The sequence below is a fragment of the Aquarana catesbeiana genome, linkage group LG05 (assembly GCF_042186555.1).
Source record: "Aquarana catesbeiana isolate 2022-GZ linkage group LG05, ASM4218655v1, whole genome shotgun sequence".
Classification (NCBI taxonomy): domain Eukaryota; kingdom Metazoa; phylum Chordata; class Amphibia; order Anura; family Ranidae; genus Aquarana; species Aquarana catesbeiana.
In genome coordinates, this window is record NC_133328.1 from 456,349,663 (window position 1) to 456,371,945 (window position 22,283).

Sequence of the window (22,283 nt, forward strand, 5' to 3'; positions counted from 1 at the left end):
TTTATATGACAATGTAATAATAGAAATAATGCGCTTCAATCAACCTAACATCATAAGAACCATGGTACAAGGATGATTGAAGCGCCAACACCAGCCATTTCCCCTGATAAATTGCCCACAAAAAAACATATTTTTTGCCAGTGCCCCTCCCGAGTGTAGACTCTGCATCCGCTCCGTGGTATTGTCTTTACAATATTGAGCAAAAGGTACAACTAAGGAGGGGGCCTGTCCCAGAAGACAATAATATTGCAAATATATTGTCTGTAAAGGATTATATGGGCAGCAAGTAGATTGTTTCTCCAGATACTGGACTCTTTCCACCTGCCAAAAGTAAGATTGGAGTAACAGCAAAGAAATGAAGCTCCCATCACCATGCCCCATATCTAGAGGAAAAAAAATCACCTTTGAAAGAAAAATAATTGTGTTCCAATTGTGTACCCTTCAAAATGAACCGGGCCTGCGCAGGATGCAGATGGGACTCCTTGGTGAGAAAGAAACAAAGGGCTGTGAGGCCAACTTCATGAGGGATGGATGTATTTAACGATTGAACATTGTGGGGTAGCCATATGTAAGAGGGTTCCCAGCGATAATTACTCAAAATGTCTAATAACTGTAACAAATCCTTGGCATAAGAAGGCAAAGATTGCATCATGGGCTGTAAGAAATATATCATCTGAATATGATAGTGACACTCTACAAAGCAACAGAAATTCCCCTAAAGAGGAGACCCGCCACCCTATGTAACTTATCATTTTTAGAAAGCCAAGTTTTTAACGTGTTTCAATTTTGCCATGTCACATACCTGCAAGTGTGCAAGTTGAAGGCATAAGCATACAAAAAAATAAAAATTGTAAAGTTTATTACTGGGTTATGTTATGTGGCCGTTCAATTTTCAAGTAGAATCTAGCTGTACTTATTTTTATAGCTGAATGTGAGGCAAATAAGACATTGATACACAATTCAATCTATGACCTTGATTTTACCTGATATCGGTCTCTTGCAGTCCCTGTACAGCTGGGCTGGCATGTGAGAGTGAGTTCATGCCCTGACAGCAAGCATGCTGATTGGAAGTGACAGCAGAGTGGCAGAGAGATGAGTTAATCACTGTGCTGCTCCTTTTTTCACTGCCAAATTACAGGCAGAGGTGGGTCCAGGACCCAGGATTTTTTTTATCAAAGGAATAAATAAAAATTACACTTGGAGAAATCTCTGGATTGAAAGTGTATATTGCATCAAAACTGGTTTAGTTTTTTTTTTTATCTCTTAACCACTTCAGCCCCAGAAGGTTTTACCCCCTTCATGACCAAGCCATTTTTTGAGATACGGCACATTACTTTACCTGACAATTGCGTGGTCTTGCGACGCTGTACACAAATAAAATGTATGTCCTTTTTTTCCCACAAATAGAGCTTTCTTTTGGTGGTATTTGATCACCTCTCCAGTTTTTATTTTTTTTTTGCGCTATAAACAAAAAAAAGACCGACAATTTCGAAAATAAAAACAAATTTTTTTACTTTCTTTTTACTATTAATGGCGGCGATCAGTGATTTTTAGTGGGACTGCGACAAATCGGACACCTATTTGACACTTTTTTGGGGACCAGTGACTCTAATACAGTGATCAGTGCTAAATAATATGCACTATAACTGTACTAATGACTGTACTAATGACACTGGCAAAGAAGGTTAACATCAGGGGCAATCAAGGGGTTAAGTGTGCTCCTAGGGAGTGCTTTCTAACTATGGAGGTGGGGGGGAATCCTGTGACTGGAGGAAAAGAGAGATCCTTGTTTTAGCTTAGCAGAAACACAAGATCTTCATCTTCCTCCCTCCTTGTTTACATAGGCAGACCGCCGCTCTGCTTCTCCTGTGAATAATCGGGGGATTGGCTCCCACTGTGTCCAATTACAGTGAGAGCGGGTCGCCGGCGGCAGGCATGCCCCAGACCCACAGCACGAAACCACGTACCTGTACAGGATTTCGTGCAGGAGGGCCACCCTGCCGCAGTATATCTGCTTGGGGCAGTCCTTAAGTGGTTAATTGGCTATTCATCTTTATCTTGCTATTTTTGTCTGGAGTTCCGCTTTAATCATCTTAAAAATAAGAATGGTGATTGTTGAACACATGCTCCTTGAGTCCTCGCACAGTAAATCTCTGCAACTCTCGGCCTTGGTATAATTATCAGGATCAGTAAGTTCATGTCATTCGTACATCCGCTCCTTGTAATTCAGAATAATTTTAACAGACCAACATGCCGCATGTCTCTACTACAATGTCACTAATTAGCAGTGTCCTTTTTAATTTAGAACTTCTTTCCCGGTCTGAGGAGTCTAGGACAGAACAGTATTCTGCTACAGGAGCCGGTTTGCTGATGAGGAGATTTTAATTAACGTGTGGTTTCATTTAGTTTTTGCTAAATTGAGTGAGCAAGCATTCATCCTGTGATTTCACTTTCCATCAGCCACTAGTAATTTTAGAGGCTTAGAACTTCCTGGCTGTTGCTACTGTAATTCTTTGAAGCATGGATATTAATCACAAGAGAGTCTTTCATACACCAGTGTTTTTGCATGTGTTTTTCAGAATGTCAATACGTACTCTTGAAATGTATACACTCTAGCCCTTTAAAACACGTACAGCTGACTGTTGGACTTCTTCTCCATTGATTTACAATAGAGACGGACTGTGCACACCAGACAATCAATACATTACTCTCTTAAGGAAGGCGCATTAACTTTCATTCTGTATGTAGTTATTTTCAAGCAAGCGCTTTAGACTACTTTCCTAAGTAGGTTTAGGCCATCTAGAACAATTCACTCTTATAATATGTGGCTGTCATTGACCTTATGTGTGCTTTTAAACATGAAAATGCAACGCTAGCGTGAATTGAGAGCGTCCCCTGCTGGGTCTGCTTTAAAAATACAACAGAAGTAGGTCATGAAAATGTGACAAACAGGGACACAAAACCTTCCAAAGAGCTCTGCTGTTTTTCAGTCTTCTGAGAATTTTCCCTCATATAAACTTTTTTGGCTTTATATTTGCATCAGTTGTGGGTGCATAATGTTGAAAATAATTGTATCTGATAAACTTTGGAAATGGTTGGAAGAAATAAGAAAAAAGCTGACTGTGACAGAACCGACACACAGACCCCCTACTAACCTACTGCCCCTTTTCCCTACCTTTCAGTCATCTTTACGTAATAAGGTTATGGTTATCTTAACGATAATGCCACCATTTTCATGCCATATATGTTGAGTTTGGTTTTCTACAACTTTGTTATTAGTGGGCTACAGGTTAATTATTAATTTAATTATTATACTCATTTTACCACACCTTAAAGTGGTTGTAAACCCTTTACAACCACTTTTTTGCTACAGGTAAGCCTATAATTAGGCTTACTTGTAGTTACCCAGGATATCTCCTAAACCTGCACGGTTTAGGAGATATCCCTGTATTTGCATGTGCCGGCATCATCGGCACATGCGCACTTAAGCAAACTGAAGCAACGGCACGTACGTGCCGTTGCTTCAGTTATACCGTGCCACTACCGGAGGCTCCCACACTCATGCGCGGGAGTGACATCATCGCAGCTCCGGCCAATCACAGCGCCGGAGCCCGCGATACCCGGAAGTAACTCCGGGAGCAATGTCAGCCGCTGGAGCGGTGAACGAGGACCATTGCGGGGGCTTCGATCTCAGGTAAATAATTCATAATGAGCTAGTATGCTATGCATACTAGCTCCTTTGGGCCTTTGTCTTGCAGGTTTTTTTTTTTTTTTTTTTTAGGGTTTACAACCACTGTAAAAACCTACACATTTTATCGTATTTACGCAATACTTGTTCTGTTGTTATTATTACAATATCACTGTATGCTTGTACATCCGTTGGCGTCAGGTTGATAATCTGTATTTTCAAATTTAATAAAACAGATTCAACATAAATGTCTAGCTAGCGCTAGATTGCCTGCCACACTATCACAGTCTTACTATAAGTCACTGATTGCCAGTATAGTGTCATCGCTGCGTAAATTCCAGTATATATACGCTATATCTTTCACACAAACCAATTATTTTACACTTATTGGGATTTTTTTTTTTTACCAAAGACATGTAGTAGAATACTTTTTGGCCTAAATGTATGAAGACATTTTTTTGTATTAGATATGTTTTACAACAAACAGTTTTTCTCTTTAAAATTTCCAGTCTTTTTTCTTTTTTTTATTGCAAAAAATAAAAAACCCAGTGGTGTAATCAAATACCATCAAAAGTCAAAAGAAAGCTCTATGTAAGGCATTTAATTTGCATACAGTTTTGCTTGAACGCGCAATTGCCGGTTAAAGTAGCGCAGTGCTGCATGGCAAAAAATGCTGTGGTTATGAAGGGGGTAAAATCGTCCGCAGGTCAAGTAATTAACAAAAAAAATGTGGCAGACTCGATGGGCCACTTGGTCCCCCTCATAATATTTCCCCCTATGGTCAAATGTTAATAAACTATAGTGTTAGGCTATTTTCTCTATTGATCAATTTACCAACATGGTACATTTACCCAGTGAAAGGCAATAAATAGAAAACAATCATTACACACATTTTACAAAATTATGAGTATTATTTGTGATTTTTGAACGAATGATGAGACATTTTTAAAGCAATTTTTTCATACCTAGACCACTAAGTCTCACTAATGGCAGAACTGCTACTGGCCACTTGTCTTTACACGCCTCTACAGGAAGAATATATTTTAAACTAACATTTTAACAAACAATACCTTCTTGTATTTGGGGATATATTCTGACATTGATCAACCTTATGTTACTTTTTGACCTGCATAAAGAATGTCTTGGAACAACAGTAGGATAAAAAACCAGCTGATAACCATTTCATTTCCCATCAGTGAGTCAGATTTTGGCTTAATTTATGCAGTGTTTAATTCATAGCATCTGTTTAGAGATTGAAAAAGTGGTTCATCTGGACTTTTTAGAATGTGTTTCATTTAACCGGGGACTGAGTTTTTGTAACATTTTTGTGTACAATATGTCTTGAAAACATACTGGATTGAATTAGCATGGGAGATACCTTGATGATCTAAATGCTACAGATCCACAACCAGCTAATTAACTAAAGATGTATTCTAGCTCCCGTGAAATTAGTCACCATTAAACGGTATTGTGTATAGTATATATATATGAATAATTAGATGGTTCACATAACTGTCTTGCTGAATTGGGAGAATTTATTCAAATCACTGCAAAAACAACAGTGGGATTGCAGCTAATACTTGAATATGTATATGCAGTATAATTAAATTGCCTCAGTTAGTTGTTAATAGCATTTTACCAATATTACATGTCTTAGGCAAGCCATACACGGTGCAAATTTCTTTCCTGCAACCCGTGAAATTTGCACGATTCCCCCATCAACACAGACAGTGCTGACAAGGGAATCCCTACTCAATGTCTGCTCCCACCGGGGGGGGCGTGGACGGAAAGAGGAAGCTGTCCTCGCTGGGAGAAGAGACTGATTATCCCTAGCGGCTTTAACAGCTGCTAGCCATAATCGTAAGAGAATCTGGAAGGCTGGTTGTACCCAGGAGTTGATCGATCAACTTGGTGCATTCAACCTGCCCATTAACGGTTCGAATCTTGACCGGTTCCTGTCGAGATTCAAACCATGTATGGCCGGCCTTAGTCATGACTAAATTTTCCCTTAAAGGGTAAGTTCACCTTTACAGAAACTCTGTAAGGGTAACTTACATTGGACCCCCTCCCCATCCCCCCGGTCCTGATGTACCTGAAGTCAGCGATCATCCACTAGGAGACTTCGGGTCGCTACTTCACCGGTCAGAGCATTTGAAATCCCCGTGGCTTAATCTCTTAAACGTACCTCGTAAAGGTACATATGGGAGGCATTCTAATTGGTCGATGCCGTCACATGGACAGTGCTGACCAAGCAAAACCCGCCTAGCTTGTCCTGTCAGCACTGGAGAAGAGAGAAAGCCGCAGGGATTTCAAATCCCCGGATCGGTGAAGCGGCGACCCAATGTCGGGTCGATTCTGTAAAGGTGAACTTACAATTTAAAGAGATCCAGTCACCTGTAGATGTCTGTACTAATCTGAATAACTTCCAGAGATGTGTGATTTCCATCCTTTGTTTAGCCTCACTCCAATCCTGATAACAAACACTCATAAAACTGTTAATTGACAATTGCTCACGTAAAGGAAAGCTAAAGGCTTAAATACGTTTTAGCCCCTCCTTTAGCAACCCAGAAAGAAGGCTGTTGTCATGTCTAGCAGAAAAAAAGGAAAGAAAGCTAATAATAGGATGCATCGGTATGCTTGAGGGCCATTTCACTCCCTTGTGCTTTGGTGCCATGCAGTTAAAAACTCATGCTTGAGCATTTTTGGTGCACTTTCCATAAGAATCTTAAACACACGTAGTTTGCGCACGAGCATCTAACATGCAGAGGCTTGAAATTGCATCATTATAACAACTTAAAGTTGAGTTTTGAATTATTACAAATGCCCAGTCTTAATTGTTTTATTTAAAGCCCAATTCCAGACAAAACATTGCCTTTGCATTCATAGAAAGGACAGATTTGAGTCAGGTTTTTTATCATTCCCTGTTCCAGTGACAGGAAGGGAACACTCTCCATTTGAACTGAGAGTGTAATTACAGGACACATTTTGCTGTGGGGGACACGAGCATTTGACACTTCGGGAAGCTTCAAGAGCTGAAAAGTGTAATAAAAGCTGAAGCTTTGGAATAAATTGAAGATAGGTGACACAGCCTCTGGAGAAGTGGATATAATAATTCTCCTAATGCAGGGTTCTAGCATTAAGATTTTTTTTCTTGCAACTCTCAGGATTACTCAAATATCAGGATGGTGCATATTTGCATGGTGCAAATATCAGGATGGTGCATAACAAACTGATCTTCACAAATCCATATACTTCAGCAATCTTCCATAAAGCCACAATAAGAATCAATCATGTTTGGCATTCTCTATTTGGCCTAACACACATGAGTCAGTATATTTTAATTTTTAAGACATACAGTAAGTGAAGCAATCCTTACATTGGTTAAGAAGTCTGAATCAGTTAATTGATTAAGAAGTCTGAATCAGTTAATTTGCATAAGACATTAAACTATATTGAAAAGCCACAAAATCATATGTTATATCTATATATATATGAATATTATACATTATATATTTGTACAACTGTGTATAATCTATACTGTTTAAATAATGAAGCCTTATTTGTATGCATATTATTTTTATTATACACAGGTTATTTGGTATCACTTCATTAGTTCAAACTGATTGTTCAAGCACATGGAAATTCTTTGCAACTCCCCAACGAAATTGGTACCACTTTACGAATCCTGTTGTCCTTTTAGGACTGTATTACACACTGGCAACACTCATACGTCTTTGGCTGCAGGAGCCTGTTGTAAGTGTAATGTTTTATTAATTATTTATTTTTATTGATCCTTGAATTGGATTGGATGTTGTTACTCCGATGAAAACACATTAAAGGAACCACTTAAATATGACTGTATCAACCTCTTAATGGACCTATTTGTTTTCAGACTAGTACTGTACTGTAAGAAGGTTAGCATTTTCACTTTGCCATCGATCTATATTGATCATTGAGCTGCTCTGCCCTTGTATAATCTAATTGTTGTTTCCTGTGTGTTTGAGTGTCTTGTCCATCGAAATTTGTTAACAAACATAATACCTTTTTAGAAAGGAGGATGCACATACTGTTATGTGATGACCATGACAGTTAGGTTCATATAGTTCAGGAGTAAAGTAAAAAGGCATGGGTATCTGAAATGCAAAGTTAAATGGAAATAAAGGTTTTCAGAAGAGGGCAGGTTTTTTAAAAAACCCAACTCCACTGAAAATTGAGTTTTGGATAGAGCAGCGAAGGGTTAATCCTTGTCAGTTTTTTTTTTTTTTTCAATCTCTGTCCCTATTAGGCAAATCCCCTCCCACTTCCTTTAAAGTCAAAGGGGGCATATACAAAAATTAAAATATATTTTTAGTAAAGTGACGAAGGGTTACAACTTTTGACACTGTTTTTATTAGTACCTGTGCTGTCCTCCCCATGAGATTCACATCTTCCATTTCCTGTACAGGGGACATGGGGACAGCAAGTGAGAAATAATCTCCCCAATGGGTTAACAGACAGGATTCAAATCTGACATTTATTTTAACTGTTCCTCCCTCAAAACTAAAAGATGGCTTGTATTAGGCCTCTTTCACACGGGGCAGATCAGTCATGATCCGCCCCGTGAACACACGCTGGCTCAGCGGGGATCGCTCCGCCGATCCCCGCTGAGCAGGAAGATGACAGGTGCATCGCTGCACGCTGTGCAGCGACGGACCTGTCAGAGCGCCGCTCTCCCCTATGGGGGATCGGATGATGACGGTCCGTAGTGTCCGTCGTCATCCGATCCGATCCGAAAACGGAGGGAAAAGTAGGTTTTTCCACCGTTACACTTTTCGGATCGGAGCGGGGTCGGATGTCAGCGGACATGTCACCGCTGACATCCGACGCTCCATAGGGATGACTGTATGTCCGTTTTTCATCCGAAAACGGATGGATGAAAAACGGACATACGGATCATCCGTGTGAAAGAGGCCTTAGGCTTTCAAGTTACATTACATAGATTATATATTTATCTGTTATCCCCCTATATTATTTGAGAAAGTTAAAAAAAATTATAATGAGTTTTATATGGAAAAATAAAAAACCGAGGGTTCCCTTTAGGATCTTAAAACAAAAGAAAATACACGGAGGCCTAGCAGTTCCGGATATTCAGAATTATTACAAAGCCGTAGTACTGTCTAGAATGGCCGAATGGGCAAAGCGAGATAATGAAAAACGTTGGGTTAGAATAGAGGAATTTTTAAGTAAAGCACCACTTGGAAGTGTTATCTGGAATCCTCCACACGCTCGAATTTTAGATAAAGACACACATGTAATAACACATAATGTATTCAAAATTTGGGACGGGGTATATAAGATAGTGAATGGAAACCACAACTCACCATTAATTTCACTAACAGATAACAATTTTTCCCCCTATAGAAACTATAGGAGGAAAAGATCCACTTTGGGGTAAGACACAATTAAGACACATTATGAGGGGGGGTAAAATCATGACATTGCAGGAAATTAGAGCCGGGAGGGAGACACGAGGGTTAGATGAATGGCGTTACCTCCAGCTGTGTCATTTTGTAAGCAAATTACCAGGTCCGATTAGGACGGGTGACAAACTTACGGACTTTGAGAGGTTATGTGATACAGAAGATCCAAGAAATACAGTCTCAAAAATGTACAAAGCCCTGATGAAGATGGATCAGCTGGAGATACCCCCATTTATAAATAAATGGGAGAGGGAACTAGGCACAAAGAAAGACGATAATACAATTAAGAGAATTTTGGAACTGATTTGCAATTCAGCATTAGATGCACAGACGGCAGAAATGAACTATAAATGCATAAGTAGAAGCTATCTTACCCCAGAGATAACAAGCAAATATCAAAATAGAACGGCATACTGCTGGCGAGGATGCCAGGAGATAGGAACAATGACGCACCTATGGTGGACATGCCCTAAAATAAAACATTTCTGGGGGAAGATACGCGTGTTAATTAAGGAAATAACCGGAAAAGAGGTGGCAGAAGATCCTTGGGAGGTTTTGTTCCATGGGGGAGGCGGAGACATTAAAAAATACAAGCAATCATTAGTACCTCACCTCCTGAATGCTGCGAAGCGAATAATTCCGAAGAACTGGCAGAGGAAGGAGAGTCCTGAGATATGGGAATGGATAGATGCTGTGGAGGAGACATACAATTTGGAGAGCAAGGCTCGCGCAATAGAGGATATAGGAACTACGGGCTCTGTGGAGTGGGAACGTTGGGTAAAATAAAAAAAAACGTGGTGCAGAGTACAGAACTGAAGTCTAGAATATTGAAGGAGAGAATGGCGAATTAGACCCTGGAGAGATTGGACCTGGGAGGGAGGGTGGGTTGAGAGGGGGGAGGGAGATGGGATGGGGACCATCGATAAGAAGCTGATATTGTTTATTCGGTTACGTTAGACCCCCGGGGGGATAAGTTAAGACGTTAGATTTATTAATATCTGGTTGTAATTATTTTTTGATATGGCAAGGCGTCACAATGATGAGACAAAGGAGAGGAGATGGAAGATAAATGAGCTGCAAAGCTGATTCACACCTCTCAAAATGGTCGACTGAAGTGACAAAAAAAGAAAAAAAAAAAATATATTTATCTGTTATTAAAGATTTATTTAGTAATTCCTAGAAAATTTGATGTGTAGGGTTGCAAAGTCAATAAACCCAAAAATTGTACCTAATAGACATAACTTTTGTCAAACATGGGTTTTCTTGTTCTAGATAAGCTATGAAGACAATAAAGAAGATGAAGAAGGGGAAAAAGAAGGAGAGTACAGCCCAGCACCTCTAACTGCAGAAAGAAGACGCAGTCTGTGGTATGCCACCCACTATCCCACAGATGAAAGAAAAGTAAGAATCAGTAGAAAAAAATGTTTATTCTCCTCTAATTATTTTGTATCATAATCTTTTCAATCATGGATCATACAATGCCTTTAATGTTTTTGTTCAAGATATTTAGCAGCAATTGGAAATAATTGCACTACCTGTCATTATACTTAAATTGTAAGCTGAACGTGTAGTCAAGCAGCTAAATAAACATTTTGAAGCAGTTGCAAGCTCCAGTTGTTAAAGTCACACCGCTGTAGTACTTATTTATCCTAGTCTAAATGCTGATGTACAGGGTGATGTCTAGTACAACGACAGACTAAGGTACAGGCATACCCCACTTTTAAGTACACAATGGGGTTTATTTGCTAAAGCTGGAAAGTGCAAAATAAGGCTCACTTCTGCATAGAAACCAATGAGATTCCAGGTTTTATTACCAAAGCTTAAATGAACAAGCTGGGGTTAGAAGCTCATTGGTTTCTATGCAGAAGTGAGCCTGATTTTGCACTTTCCAGCTTTAGTAAATAAACCCATTGTGTACTTAAAAGTGGGGTATGCCTGTACTTTTTTTTAAATACATAACTGAATTAAATAGATTTTTTTCTCTTATGTGCCTAGACGCACACTTTTAATTGTTAGAAAAATAACATTTCAAATTTAAGACAAGCATTCTTTTTTCTGTATAGGCACCATGTTTGTTATGGTTTAGTCTTTAATATAATGCATTTGATGTATTTAAATTCTACTGACATCATATAAAACCTTAATTTTGCGTTGATTACTACAATTTATTAATTTTACCTATTGCTCATCAGCTAACTTAAAGAGAAAGTAAACCGTGTCAAATTTTCATTTTTTTTTAAAAACCCTGCAAAGTAAAGGCATAATGTGCTAGTATGCATTGCATACTAGCACATTATATAAAACTTACCTTAGAACAAAGCCCTGCACCACCTCGCTGTGAGCTCTGACAAACGCTTTCATCTTCACCCATTCTTCCTTTTGGGTTTGAGTCCTCCAGCCATCTGATTGGCCGCGCCGCAATGAGGTCCTCATTCGCATGCGCACGGGAGTCACAGACCATGCTCAGAGCTCTGAAGGGATGGCAAGAGTATACCGTCCCTTCAGAGCGCATGTGCCGGTGACATCACTGGCTGAATGAAGTGTGACTATCTCCTGAACCGTGAAGGTTTAGGAGATATTCATAGTGCCTACAGGTAAGCCTTATCATAGGCTTACCTGTAGGTACAAGCCTGCAGAATGGGTTTACACCCACTTTAATAGACTTGATCATTGCGTTTATGCTTTGACTAATTGACTAAAATAGGAAGAGTGCACAAGTTGAGATTTTACCCAATTAACCAGTGAAATGATGGCTTTTCTTTTTATGCTATTCTAGAACAATGTTAGATTCATTCAGAACCCATTCTTCCAAGTAATGTTTTATGCAATATACAGTGTGATATTTTTTGTAGAGTGCTTTGTTTGAAAAATCATATAATGTGAAGCCTGCTTTTCCACTGGATATGGAGAAACTTAAAGTTATTTCTGTAAACAACTCTTTGAAATTACTGTACGTGGTATCATGGTAAGCACCACATATATATCTAATACTGTATAAGGGGCTTGCTGCATCAGATACTGTAAATTTTGAACCTCTGTTTTTAACTCCTCCAGAAGCAACCTCACACTGATGCCTGAATATTCACTCTATTTTTGTAAACTTCTGAAAGAAAATTGATTTCTGTGTTATAAAGTAGAATAGAAATGTCAAGTTTACGCCTGAAAACTGTTTGTGAGTTAAGGTCATCAAAGTACGGCACATTCAGTTTTTGGCTTGGTAACTGTGGCATGGTCAATGTTTGTTTAGGAATCATTTATTGGAATAAAAAGTAACAGACCATCTTAGTGTTGCAGGTTCATACTGCTTGATTTCTTACATAAATTCATCAATTAGGCAGCACTCCAAATTATTGGGTTCAGTACTCCAGGGAAGGGTACTGATAATGGTACAACATACAAAGACATTTTACATTTTGTCCTCTCAACCTTGTGGCAACAGTTTGCAGAAGGCTATTTTCTATTGTAGCATTACTGTGCCTTGTGCACAAATCCAGGTCTATAATTTTATGAGCTTGTGTGGAGAATCTTGACTGGCCTGCACAGGGCCATGATCTCAGCCGTATTGAACACCTTTGGGATGAATTGTAACACCAATTGTAAGCCCGATTCTTTTATTCAACATCAGTACCTGACCCCACAATTGCTCTTTTGGCTTAATAAGCATAAACATACCCCAGAGACACAAATGGGTTGATTTATTAAAGGCAAATAGACTGCAAGTGCAGTTGCTCCAGAGCTTAGTAAATGAGGTAAAGCTTCACTTCACAAAGAATACCCAGTCACGTGAATCAAGAAAAAAAATGCATTTTTGCTTGCAGATGATTGGATGATTGAAGTCAGCAGGGCTTCTGCTCATTTACAAAGCTCTGGAGCAACTGCTCTTGCAGAGTGCATATTCACAATGCAAAGTGCACAGTCTATTTGCCTTTAGTAAATCAACCCAAAAGGGTTGGGGGGGGGGGGCAACTCCATATTCATGCCTACAATTTTTCAATGGGACGTCCAGCAAGCTCATATAGATGTGATGATCAGGTGTCCACAAACTTTTGGTAATATATTGCACATATGTAAATAAAGGGAAATATTTATTTATTGCAAGAAAAGAAAGATAGAGAGAGTTGTTATTTCAGATGGCAGATGACCTGTAAAATTCATTTTATCTATCTATCTATCTATCTATCTATCTATCTATCTATCTATCTATCTATCTATCTATCTATCTATCTATCTATCATCTGTCAGTGCAACTGACTGTGTTTTCAATATTGTTTTTCTGTTACTGTATGTTCCAATAAATTATACTTCTTTTTTATATGCAGATATACAGTATTAAAGAATAAACTGTAGCTAAAATACCTGTTTTTAAAAGTAAAATTGGAAAAAATAGGCTGCAATGAGATAAAAAAATGCACATTTTAAATTTAGATTTTTTCCTAATGGGTGCTACAGCTCTGAGGGTACAAAAGTCAAGATACCTACTTAGTCTGATGTCATGGAGTTGTCAGGTATGCATAAAAGACTCTTGAACACTTTAAATTATTTTATAAAGAAGGGCAAATAATCACATTAAAACACACACACGGTTCCACGTAATTCAGTTTGTATTGCAGGGTTGCATTTGTGCAACTGTGACACTGAAATTGACTATATTAACCCCTTCATGCCTAAAACGAAAACAAATATAAATGCCTAAACACAATTTTGCAACTTTGACATCTGTTAGTAAAATCAATCAGAGGCTATCACAGCGATCAGGTGAGCCGGAACTGACATTCCCAGGTCCCAATTGTTAGCTCGAGACCCCGGAACTCTCAGTGAGTGCGGTCTCTGTTTAGGGAGTGCACTGTGCGGTGCCCTCCCAGCCCAAAGGGAGATATGCATATATGCGGCCCCACGGAAAAAAGCCTACTTCCGTGTATGTGTGCGGTCAGAAAGAAGGGGCTAATACAATCAAAAGACTGAAAGATTTTTTTTTTATGATAACAGGCCTAAAAATGTATTCTTAATACACCTAAATACTTATTCTTTTGTATTGTGTATTTAAGTGGACCTAAACTAAAATGTATATATAGAGCTGTGACTACTGTCTTGCTTGAATATATAAATAACAGTTTTTAGAAGTGCTGAATTGCTACTTCAGGTTCCTATTAGTTTTGGACACTGGTAGACATTGGCTATGCCATCATTCACATGATCTCTGCTTAAGGGAATATCAGCCAATCTGAACTTTGAAACACACACACACACACCTTTGGTAGATATCATGTGATCAAGAGTTTTATGTGGCTGGCATTGAAGGAAAAATGGAACAACTTTTTTTTTTTTTTTTTTACAGAAAGGGTTTCATCCCCTCTAATACTCTGTCTCAGAAAACACTGTTATCATTGCTTTATGTTAATGTTTGTGTATAGCACTACTTTAACAGCATTGGGTATTTTAGCTATTGGTTTACCTTTAATGAGAAAGAGTGTGTGTTTTATTTTGCTTTACATTTTTGCTGTGCAATTTCAGAAAATATTTAGTAACATTTTGTAATCCACAGCAATGTTGTATTGGTGGCTATTATTAATTTACTCTGCTTTGCTTTTTGCAGCTTCTTTCCATGACCCAAGATGAATTCAAGTCATCTGATGTTAGTATACGACAAAATTTATTCCACATTTGCTTTTCACTCTGCCTGTATACATGTGCAGAAGTGATAAAAATTCTGTATATATTATGCAGAGGTGATATATATATATATATATATATATATATATATATATATATATATATATATATATATATATATATATATACTATTTGAACATAGAAGCATATTTGGACATCCTGACTCTGGGTATAGGGTTGTGTAATTTTACCAGTCTACATTAGACAAGCATACGTTTCATCAGGTCATTTTTCTTTTACACTCTGTAAATCCACCCAAAGCAATGGTATATTGATAAAAAAAATGAGTGTTACTATACAGTAGCAAAGGTGTCAAATTAAAAAATAAAATAAAAGTGTGCAAAGTCTTACAATTTGTGTTTTTATCTGACTGTGAAAGTATCTACTGAGTAGTGGTCTCTTTGCAGAGATTCAATATGCCCCCTGCTAAATTAGATCTGTGGCAATCTTCAAAGCTTATGTTTTCTGCTGAATAAAGAGTGCTAGCTCTGACTCAACGGAAGCCTTATCAGACCTTTGCAGAGAGACCACAGCTTCCACAAAAATAGCAAGAGTCCTTCTTTGCAGCATGCTGGAAAGATTCTGTCTTTTCTGCTCAGGCTATGGCTGCTTTCTAAAGAAAACAAACTTTTATGTGTTTTTTGTTTGATGTACTTAGAACAGTTTTATCTTGCGGCACACCAAAAAGATCAAAAAATGTTCACGCCTCACCTGAAAAGATTTAACAATTTTTATGGTGAAGAACGTATTTATTTTTACATATATATTTAATTTTAAATTTAATGTGAAGGATGTGCCTGCTTTCGAGAGCAAATCAGATTGAAGCGATTGTAATTTTCTTTGTACTTTCGCTTGGTTCCTTGCTTTTCATTTACCAGTTTCCCTTTCAGAGTTCCAGACTTGATTAAGTATTTCTCTATCGCTAAACATTGAACAAACTTTATTTATAAGCATCAAAGTTGAAATGGAACGGCCTCTATTATTATAATATAATTAGAGTGATCAAGTTTTCCCGAGATCTCGCACAAGTCTTGTGCTACGAAAGGAACCAATGAATGACAAACCAACAGTGATTGCATTTTTATATATGTTACTTTCTTTAACTTTTGTGACATTGATTTATCATTTAATTATTTCGATATGTTCAAAGTTTTACTAGCAACTTTAAATACTTTTCAAAACTCCCACGGCACACCTGCAAATCTCACATGGCACACAGTTTGGGAAACAATGACTTAGAATCTATATAGATGACTTAAACAGAAAGTACAATTGAGCATTAAATAATGTGAAAGTTCTTTATAATTACAATGAAGATAATAAGATAAAGAATTGTTGCAATAAATGAAATTCAGTTGAATCCTAAATGAGTAAAACAGAGATGAAGAAAACCAGACTAATATGATGACATGGCTTTATGTCTATATTTATTTTAAAGCTCTCCAGGTTTCATTTGACTTTAAATAGTTTGGATCAAGCTGGTTCAATCAAACTATTTACATCACGGACAGTTGCAGAGGCTGTGTGCACTGTATAATCTGTTTGTAGCCTCAGTGTCATATAGTATACAGTGCTGTGTACCGGCAGTGTCAGGAGAAATTTCTGTCCAACTTCCAGAACAAAATCGAGTCAGCCTTTCACAGGGAGTTTTGTATTTGATGAATGAATACAAAGCTTCCTCTCATTATTGGGGCCTGAGAGCTGTATACTGAAGTTAAACAGCTCACAAAGCTACTACAACTGTTAGTAAAGTAAATGGCTAGTTTGGACTAGCTTGGTCCAAACAAACTATTTAAAGTTAAATGGAACCTGGAGATCAGCTTTAGGTCCCTTTCACACATGTGGACCATTTGTCAATTTTTCCTCCATTCGTTGACTGATGAAAAACGGACATCAATGCATCTCTATGGAAAAACGGATGTAAATGGCTGATCATCCAATTACATCTGTTTACATCCGCTTCCGTCAACATCTATTTTTTGGAATGGATCAAAGTCATATTTTTCTTCTGTTAATAAAAACAGATCAGACGAAAAACAGATGTAAACGGACAAATGGTCAATTTTTGCATGAAAAAATGGCACTGGGACTCAAGTGGGCAAGGACTCCAGCTGGAGGATGTAAAAAACTGATGCAAAAATGGATGAAAAACTGATGATGAAACGAACACATGTAGGAAAGGGGCCTAGGGCACATTCCTTATTATTAGTGAAACTGCTAATTATCACCTTCTGTGCAATTTTCCTTTGATCCACCGTCCTACATTATTTTACACCCTTCCATCCTTTCGTCCTCTTTTCTCCCCTTTATTGTACTTCCTTCCCTTTTCATATTGATTCCAGTATTAAAGTAGTTCTAAAGGCAGAAGGTTTTGTATGTTAATGCATTCTGTGCATTAAGATAAAAAACCCTTTGCAAGCAGCTCCCCCCAGCCCCACCTAAATACTTACTTAACAATCTCGATCCAACAATGTGTAGGGAAGCAGAGGCTCTCTCGGCTCTCTCTCCCCTAATTTTTTCAGACAAAGCAGTCAATGGCTCGTGCTATTGTCAATCACAGCCAGTGAGGAGGGAGTGGGGGAAGGGCCGAGCCACGGTCTGTGTGTCTTATGGATGCACAGAGCTGGCTTGGGAGTCAACACATACGAGTGCCCCCATAGCAAGCAACTTGCTTTGGGGGTACTCCCCAGGGGGTAGGGCTAGGAGCATTGGCTTGGGACCCGAGAGGAGGAGGATCCGTGCTGCTCAGTGTAAAACCATTACACAGAGCAGGTAAGTATAACATTTTTTTTTTGCTGTTTTTTTTTTTCTTTTTCTTTAGACCCCTTTAACACTGAAGGTACTTTTCAGGCATTTTAGCACTAAAAATAGCGCCTGTAACGCGCCTGAAAAGCGCCTCTCAAGACTCCCCAGTGTAAAAGCCCGAGTGCACTTGGAGGGTGGGAAAAAAAGTCCTGCAAGCAGTATCTTTGTGGCGGTGCAGGAGCGCTGTATACACCGCTCCAAAACGCCCTGCCCATTGAAATTAATGGGCAGTGCTGCTGAAGCACCTGCAAATAGCTTCGGCAGCGCTTCTAACCCTTCCTTCAGCCGCTAGCGGGGGTTAAAAGCGCCTCACTAGCGGCCGAAAAGCACAGCTAAAATGACGGTAAAGCACCGTCCCAGTGTGAAAGGGGTTTTAATGAAATGTTACCCCTTACAAGTACTTTAAGCAACCATAATATTTATATATACATGCTGAACTGCCTCTCATACATATTTCATTGCTGCTATAAGTATGTGTCATGAATTATGGAGCTTGTACTAAAAGAGAACAGGGCTTACATTCTGTTTAATGGTCTAGCACAGCTGGAGCCATCGTTTGGAGATCCCTGGTCTAGCAGACTCTATCTGCAGCGTTTGAAACCAGGCTTTACCTACATCTAGGTGTTTAAAATGATCTTCACTTATGTTGTATGTAGTTACCATTACTTGGGCTGATGTAGTGGATAAGTGCTATGCTATTAACTTACATTTTACTGAAAAGCAGTATGTTTGCAATATATTTTATTATGTTTCGCCATTAATAAATCTTACAAACTACTACTTAACAGGTACTGCTGGTAACAGTTAATGGGACTCCAGTTGATTACCATTCAATAAGCACATCACTTCCTATAGAAAATGGACCAACTAAAATAGATATGTACTCCACACCACAATACAAATGGGAGCACAATGATGAAATCTCAGGTAACAGCTTTTTTCCAGCTCATTGTGTAATGACTTGTGTTGATGTATGTTTCATGTAAATAAAGGTGCTAAAATATCTAATGTTCACCCTGTATTTAGAGCTGTTAAACATAATTGCTTTTAGTATTTGTTAAAGAAAAACTCTTTATTAATGTAATCCTTTACTATTTTTTACAATAGTCAAACTAAAACAAATCTAATACAAGACATCTTACTTTCCTAATACTACACACCTTCCCAACGCTCTGCTGAAGTCAGCCAAAAATCTCATGCAGATACTGCCTCCTATGTGACAGTGATCAGGCCTGGCAGTAGGTCATTTAGGCAATGAGCACTATATTGTGGAGGGTGGAGAGTTGTGTGCATCTGTCCCCCATAACCAAAGTTTGAGGTTTACCGGGGATCCAGGGGTACATTGAGAAGGTGCTGTTAATGGAGAATGTCACGCCTTATAGAGTCCCCTGTATAAGTGTTGTGTTATCTCTTAAGATAGTAGTACAGTGTTCATTTACCTAATTGATTCCCAAATCATTTTACCCTCTTTGTTCCTCAGGACCAGAATGCTTAATTTTGTAGATGTGTTGATTTTGCACCTATTCACTCATAACACTAAAATAATTTTCAATTTGGGTATGTGGGGATAGGATCTTGTATGCTACCCAATTTTCACAGGCCTGTGATTGCAAAGATGCTGAATAACATTTGCCTCATGCTTGTATGAGTGCTTGGTATTTACGCAAGTGGGTTAACTTAAAGGAGTCCTATGCTCTCTTATTATAGTTAATAATGTAAATTAATATAAGTTTAAAAATACAATCATCTACAAGAGAAATGGAAAAAAAATAGGATTTAGATGATCAAAGTAAATATAGCTTGAACACTTACTTTGTAAAGTACCTCTTTACCACTTTAGTAAATCAGCTCCAGAAAATGCAAATATCATCCTCAGAGCCCAGCAGGTATGTTAGGATTTGGAGGTTAGGGTGGGAGAGTAGGGGGATGGTATTTATGTATTTACAGTGCCATATTGGATAAGCCTCCATGAGTACCCTTTATTAACCTCATCTTATGCTTTGTCTTGCTGATCAAGTTTATAACAATAAAATTGTACATAATACTCAGCATGTGCACTATGAAGAAGAATTAGTAACATGTGTTCCATTAGAAAAGAAAGAAGAGGAAGAAGAAGAGATGGAGGTGGAAGTTTCTGAGAAAAAAGAAAATACCAAGGTTCACGTCATGGTTGTTGCATTACAGTTTATCATGAAGCAAAGCTATATATGCGCTCTCATTTCTATGATGGTAAGCTGTAATAACACAAATTGTAATGCCATGTAGCTATAATAAATTAAGCTCTCCAACTCTGACCTTCTTAGAAGATTTGATGTGCTTATCTTTGTATTGTATTTCACAGACAACAATATGTGTTTTTATATTGTATGAAATAAAAAAATGTTTTTTTTTTATATACAAACTGTATGATATAGTAAACATTTTTTTTCTTTTTGCATGGTAAGTGGGCACACTGGAGTATATTTAAAGTCCCAAAATACTCCCCTTTTGCTATAATAAACTAAGGTTGATTGCATAAAGAACAACTGGATTTTTTCCATTTTTAAATGAGTGCGAGAGCTTTACAGTTTTTTGCCTTGGCTAAATGTTGTTTGTGATAAAGTGTTGCATCAGCCAAATAAAAGGTTCAGCTTTGGTGCCCTGAAACTAGTATGTTTCTGAGAAGACAGCAAATGGTTTCCTCTTTTAGAAACTATCACTTATATACTTTCCATAACAACATCTTATCTTAAAAGAGCAAATTCAGCTTCATAAAATTTTCTGTGTATAACATACGCTGTGTTTATTGTATATTTTTATATTTTCTGATATATTTACTTACTTTTCTTCCCCTTTTCTTATCAATTTTCTACATGGCTATGTTTTTTTTGCCCAGCTAAACATTACCAGTTACCATGGGTAACCTGTCAACACATGGAGCCCCTTTTTTTACTAAATGGCTATTGTGACTATATAAACTTAACTATAACTGGCATAGAAAAGCACAGTGCTGCTCTCTAAACCCAAATAGAGAAGCAGAACATATGATTTTATTTTTTTTAATCCACCCACTTACATAATAAAAAAAATAATAAGTAATAAATAATAAAAAAATAAATTAAACACCTAAATTTGTACTGATTTTGAGGAGGAGAGAGCAGAATGTGCAGATGCATTATCAAAGTGCCGCTGCTCCACCATAGTCCATTCAGGAAACGGGGGTTGTGTAATGTGTAGTGTTCTTGACCAAACTGTGATTTTGTTACAGTGAAGGTCAACAGCCTGCTAGTGTTATGTGTGACATGGCGTGACTGCTGTACAGATTTAGAAATACTTTGCTTTGGCAGGTAAAACAGTTTCCATTTATGTGCTTCATCTATGCATTTAGCCATTTACAGTACCTAGAGTTCAGTTTTAAGTTGATATCTAAATGAAATTTCACAGATCTTTTTTTTTTTTTTTTTTTTCATTTTGAAACTTGACTTTACACTGTTGTCAGCAACCACCTCCCTGCTGGATTACCAGAGACTTTTAAAAAACCAAAAGGGTGTCATATTCTGTAGAACTCAAGCAAAACATGTTGTTGATCTCCACCTTTAGATTGTATATAGTTGTTATTTTTTATGTGTTTCATTTATAAATTCCATTGTAAATAACATTTTTATATTCTTTGGTCCTCATTTGTAAAGAGTCCCTGCACGTAAAAAAATGCTTAGTCATTTTTGTATTTTAATTGATTGGAATGCAATATGTTTACAAGGTCTGAAAACTATCTGGTCTCCTTTTAGGCATGGAGCATCACGTACCACAGTTGGTTAACCTTTGTGTTGCTAATTTGGTCATGTGCCCTCTGGATGATTCGTGATAGGAGGAAATATGCCATGATTAGTTCACCCTTTATGGTCATCTATGGCAATTTATTATTAACTTTACAGTATATATGGAGCATAGAGTTGAATCCAGAACTAAGTGAAGTTTCAGGTCTTCTTGAAAGAAAAAAACCAGAAGAGCTTGCATCAAAGGTGAGCTTTGGCACAAAAAATGTATGTGTAGAAGAGGGCCAATTAGGAAAAGCTTGGTTCAAGATGCTTTTTTACAAATTACATTTTTATGCCTAAGTATCTTACATTGGTTATATAATAAATACTGTATACTACTATTCATTTTCATTACATACAGTGCCTTGAAAAAGTATCCATACCCCCTGGAATTTTCCACATTTTGTCATGTTACAACCAAAAACGTAAATGTATTTTATTGGAATTTTATGTGATAGACCAACACAAAGTGGCACATAATTGTGAAGTGGAAGGAAAATGATAAATGGTTTTCAACATTTTTTACAAATAAATGTCTCTAAAGTTTGGTGTGCATTTGCCCATCAGCCCCCCTAAATCAATACTTTGTAGAACCCCCTTTCGCTGCAATTACAGCTGCAAGTCTTTTGGGGGATGTCTCTACCAGCTTTGCACATCTAGAGAGTGACATTTTTGCCCATTCTTCTTTGCAAAATAGCTCAAGGTCTGTCACATTGGATGGGGAGCATCTGTGAACAACACTTTTCAAGTCTTGCCACAGATTCTCAATTGAATTTAGGTCTGGACTTTGACTGGGCCATTCTAAGACATTAATATTCTTTGATCTAAACAACTCTATTGCAGCTCTGGCTGTATGTTTAGGGT

General features: G+C 37.8%; 1 protein-coding gene across 5 annotated transcripts in view; it reads left to right on the top strand.

Annotated features, from left to right (window-relative positions):
* PIEZO2 (piezo type mechanosensitive ion channel component 2) overlaps window positions 1-22,283 on the top strand; it is a 465,998-nt gene that overhangs the window by 310,572 nt on the left and 133,143 nt on the right. For 4 of the 5 annotated variants that reach the window (XM_073631329.1, XM_073631332.1, XM_073631331.1 and 1 more), the window contains exons 8-13: window positions 7,279-7,441; window positions 10,420-10,548; window positions 14,741-14,779; window positions 18,411-18,549; window positions 19,715-19,851; window positions 21,390-21,623. In XM_073631329.1, coding sequence (XP_073487430.1) covers window positions 7,279-7,441; window positions 10,420-10,548; window positions 14,741-14,779; window positions 18,411-18,549; window positions 19,715-19,851; window positions 21,390-21,623 — 841 coding nt within the window. The remainder of the gene's footprint in view (window positions 1-7,278; window positions 7,442-10,419; window positions 10,549-14,740; window positions 14,780-18,410; window positions 18,550-19,714; window positions 19,852-21,389; window positions 21,624-22,283) is intronic. The other variant, XM_073631330.1, reaches the window with a different exon arrangement.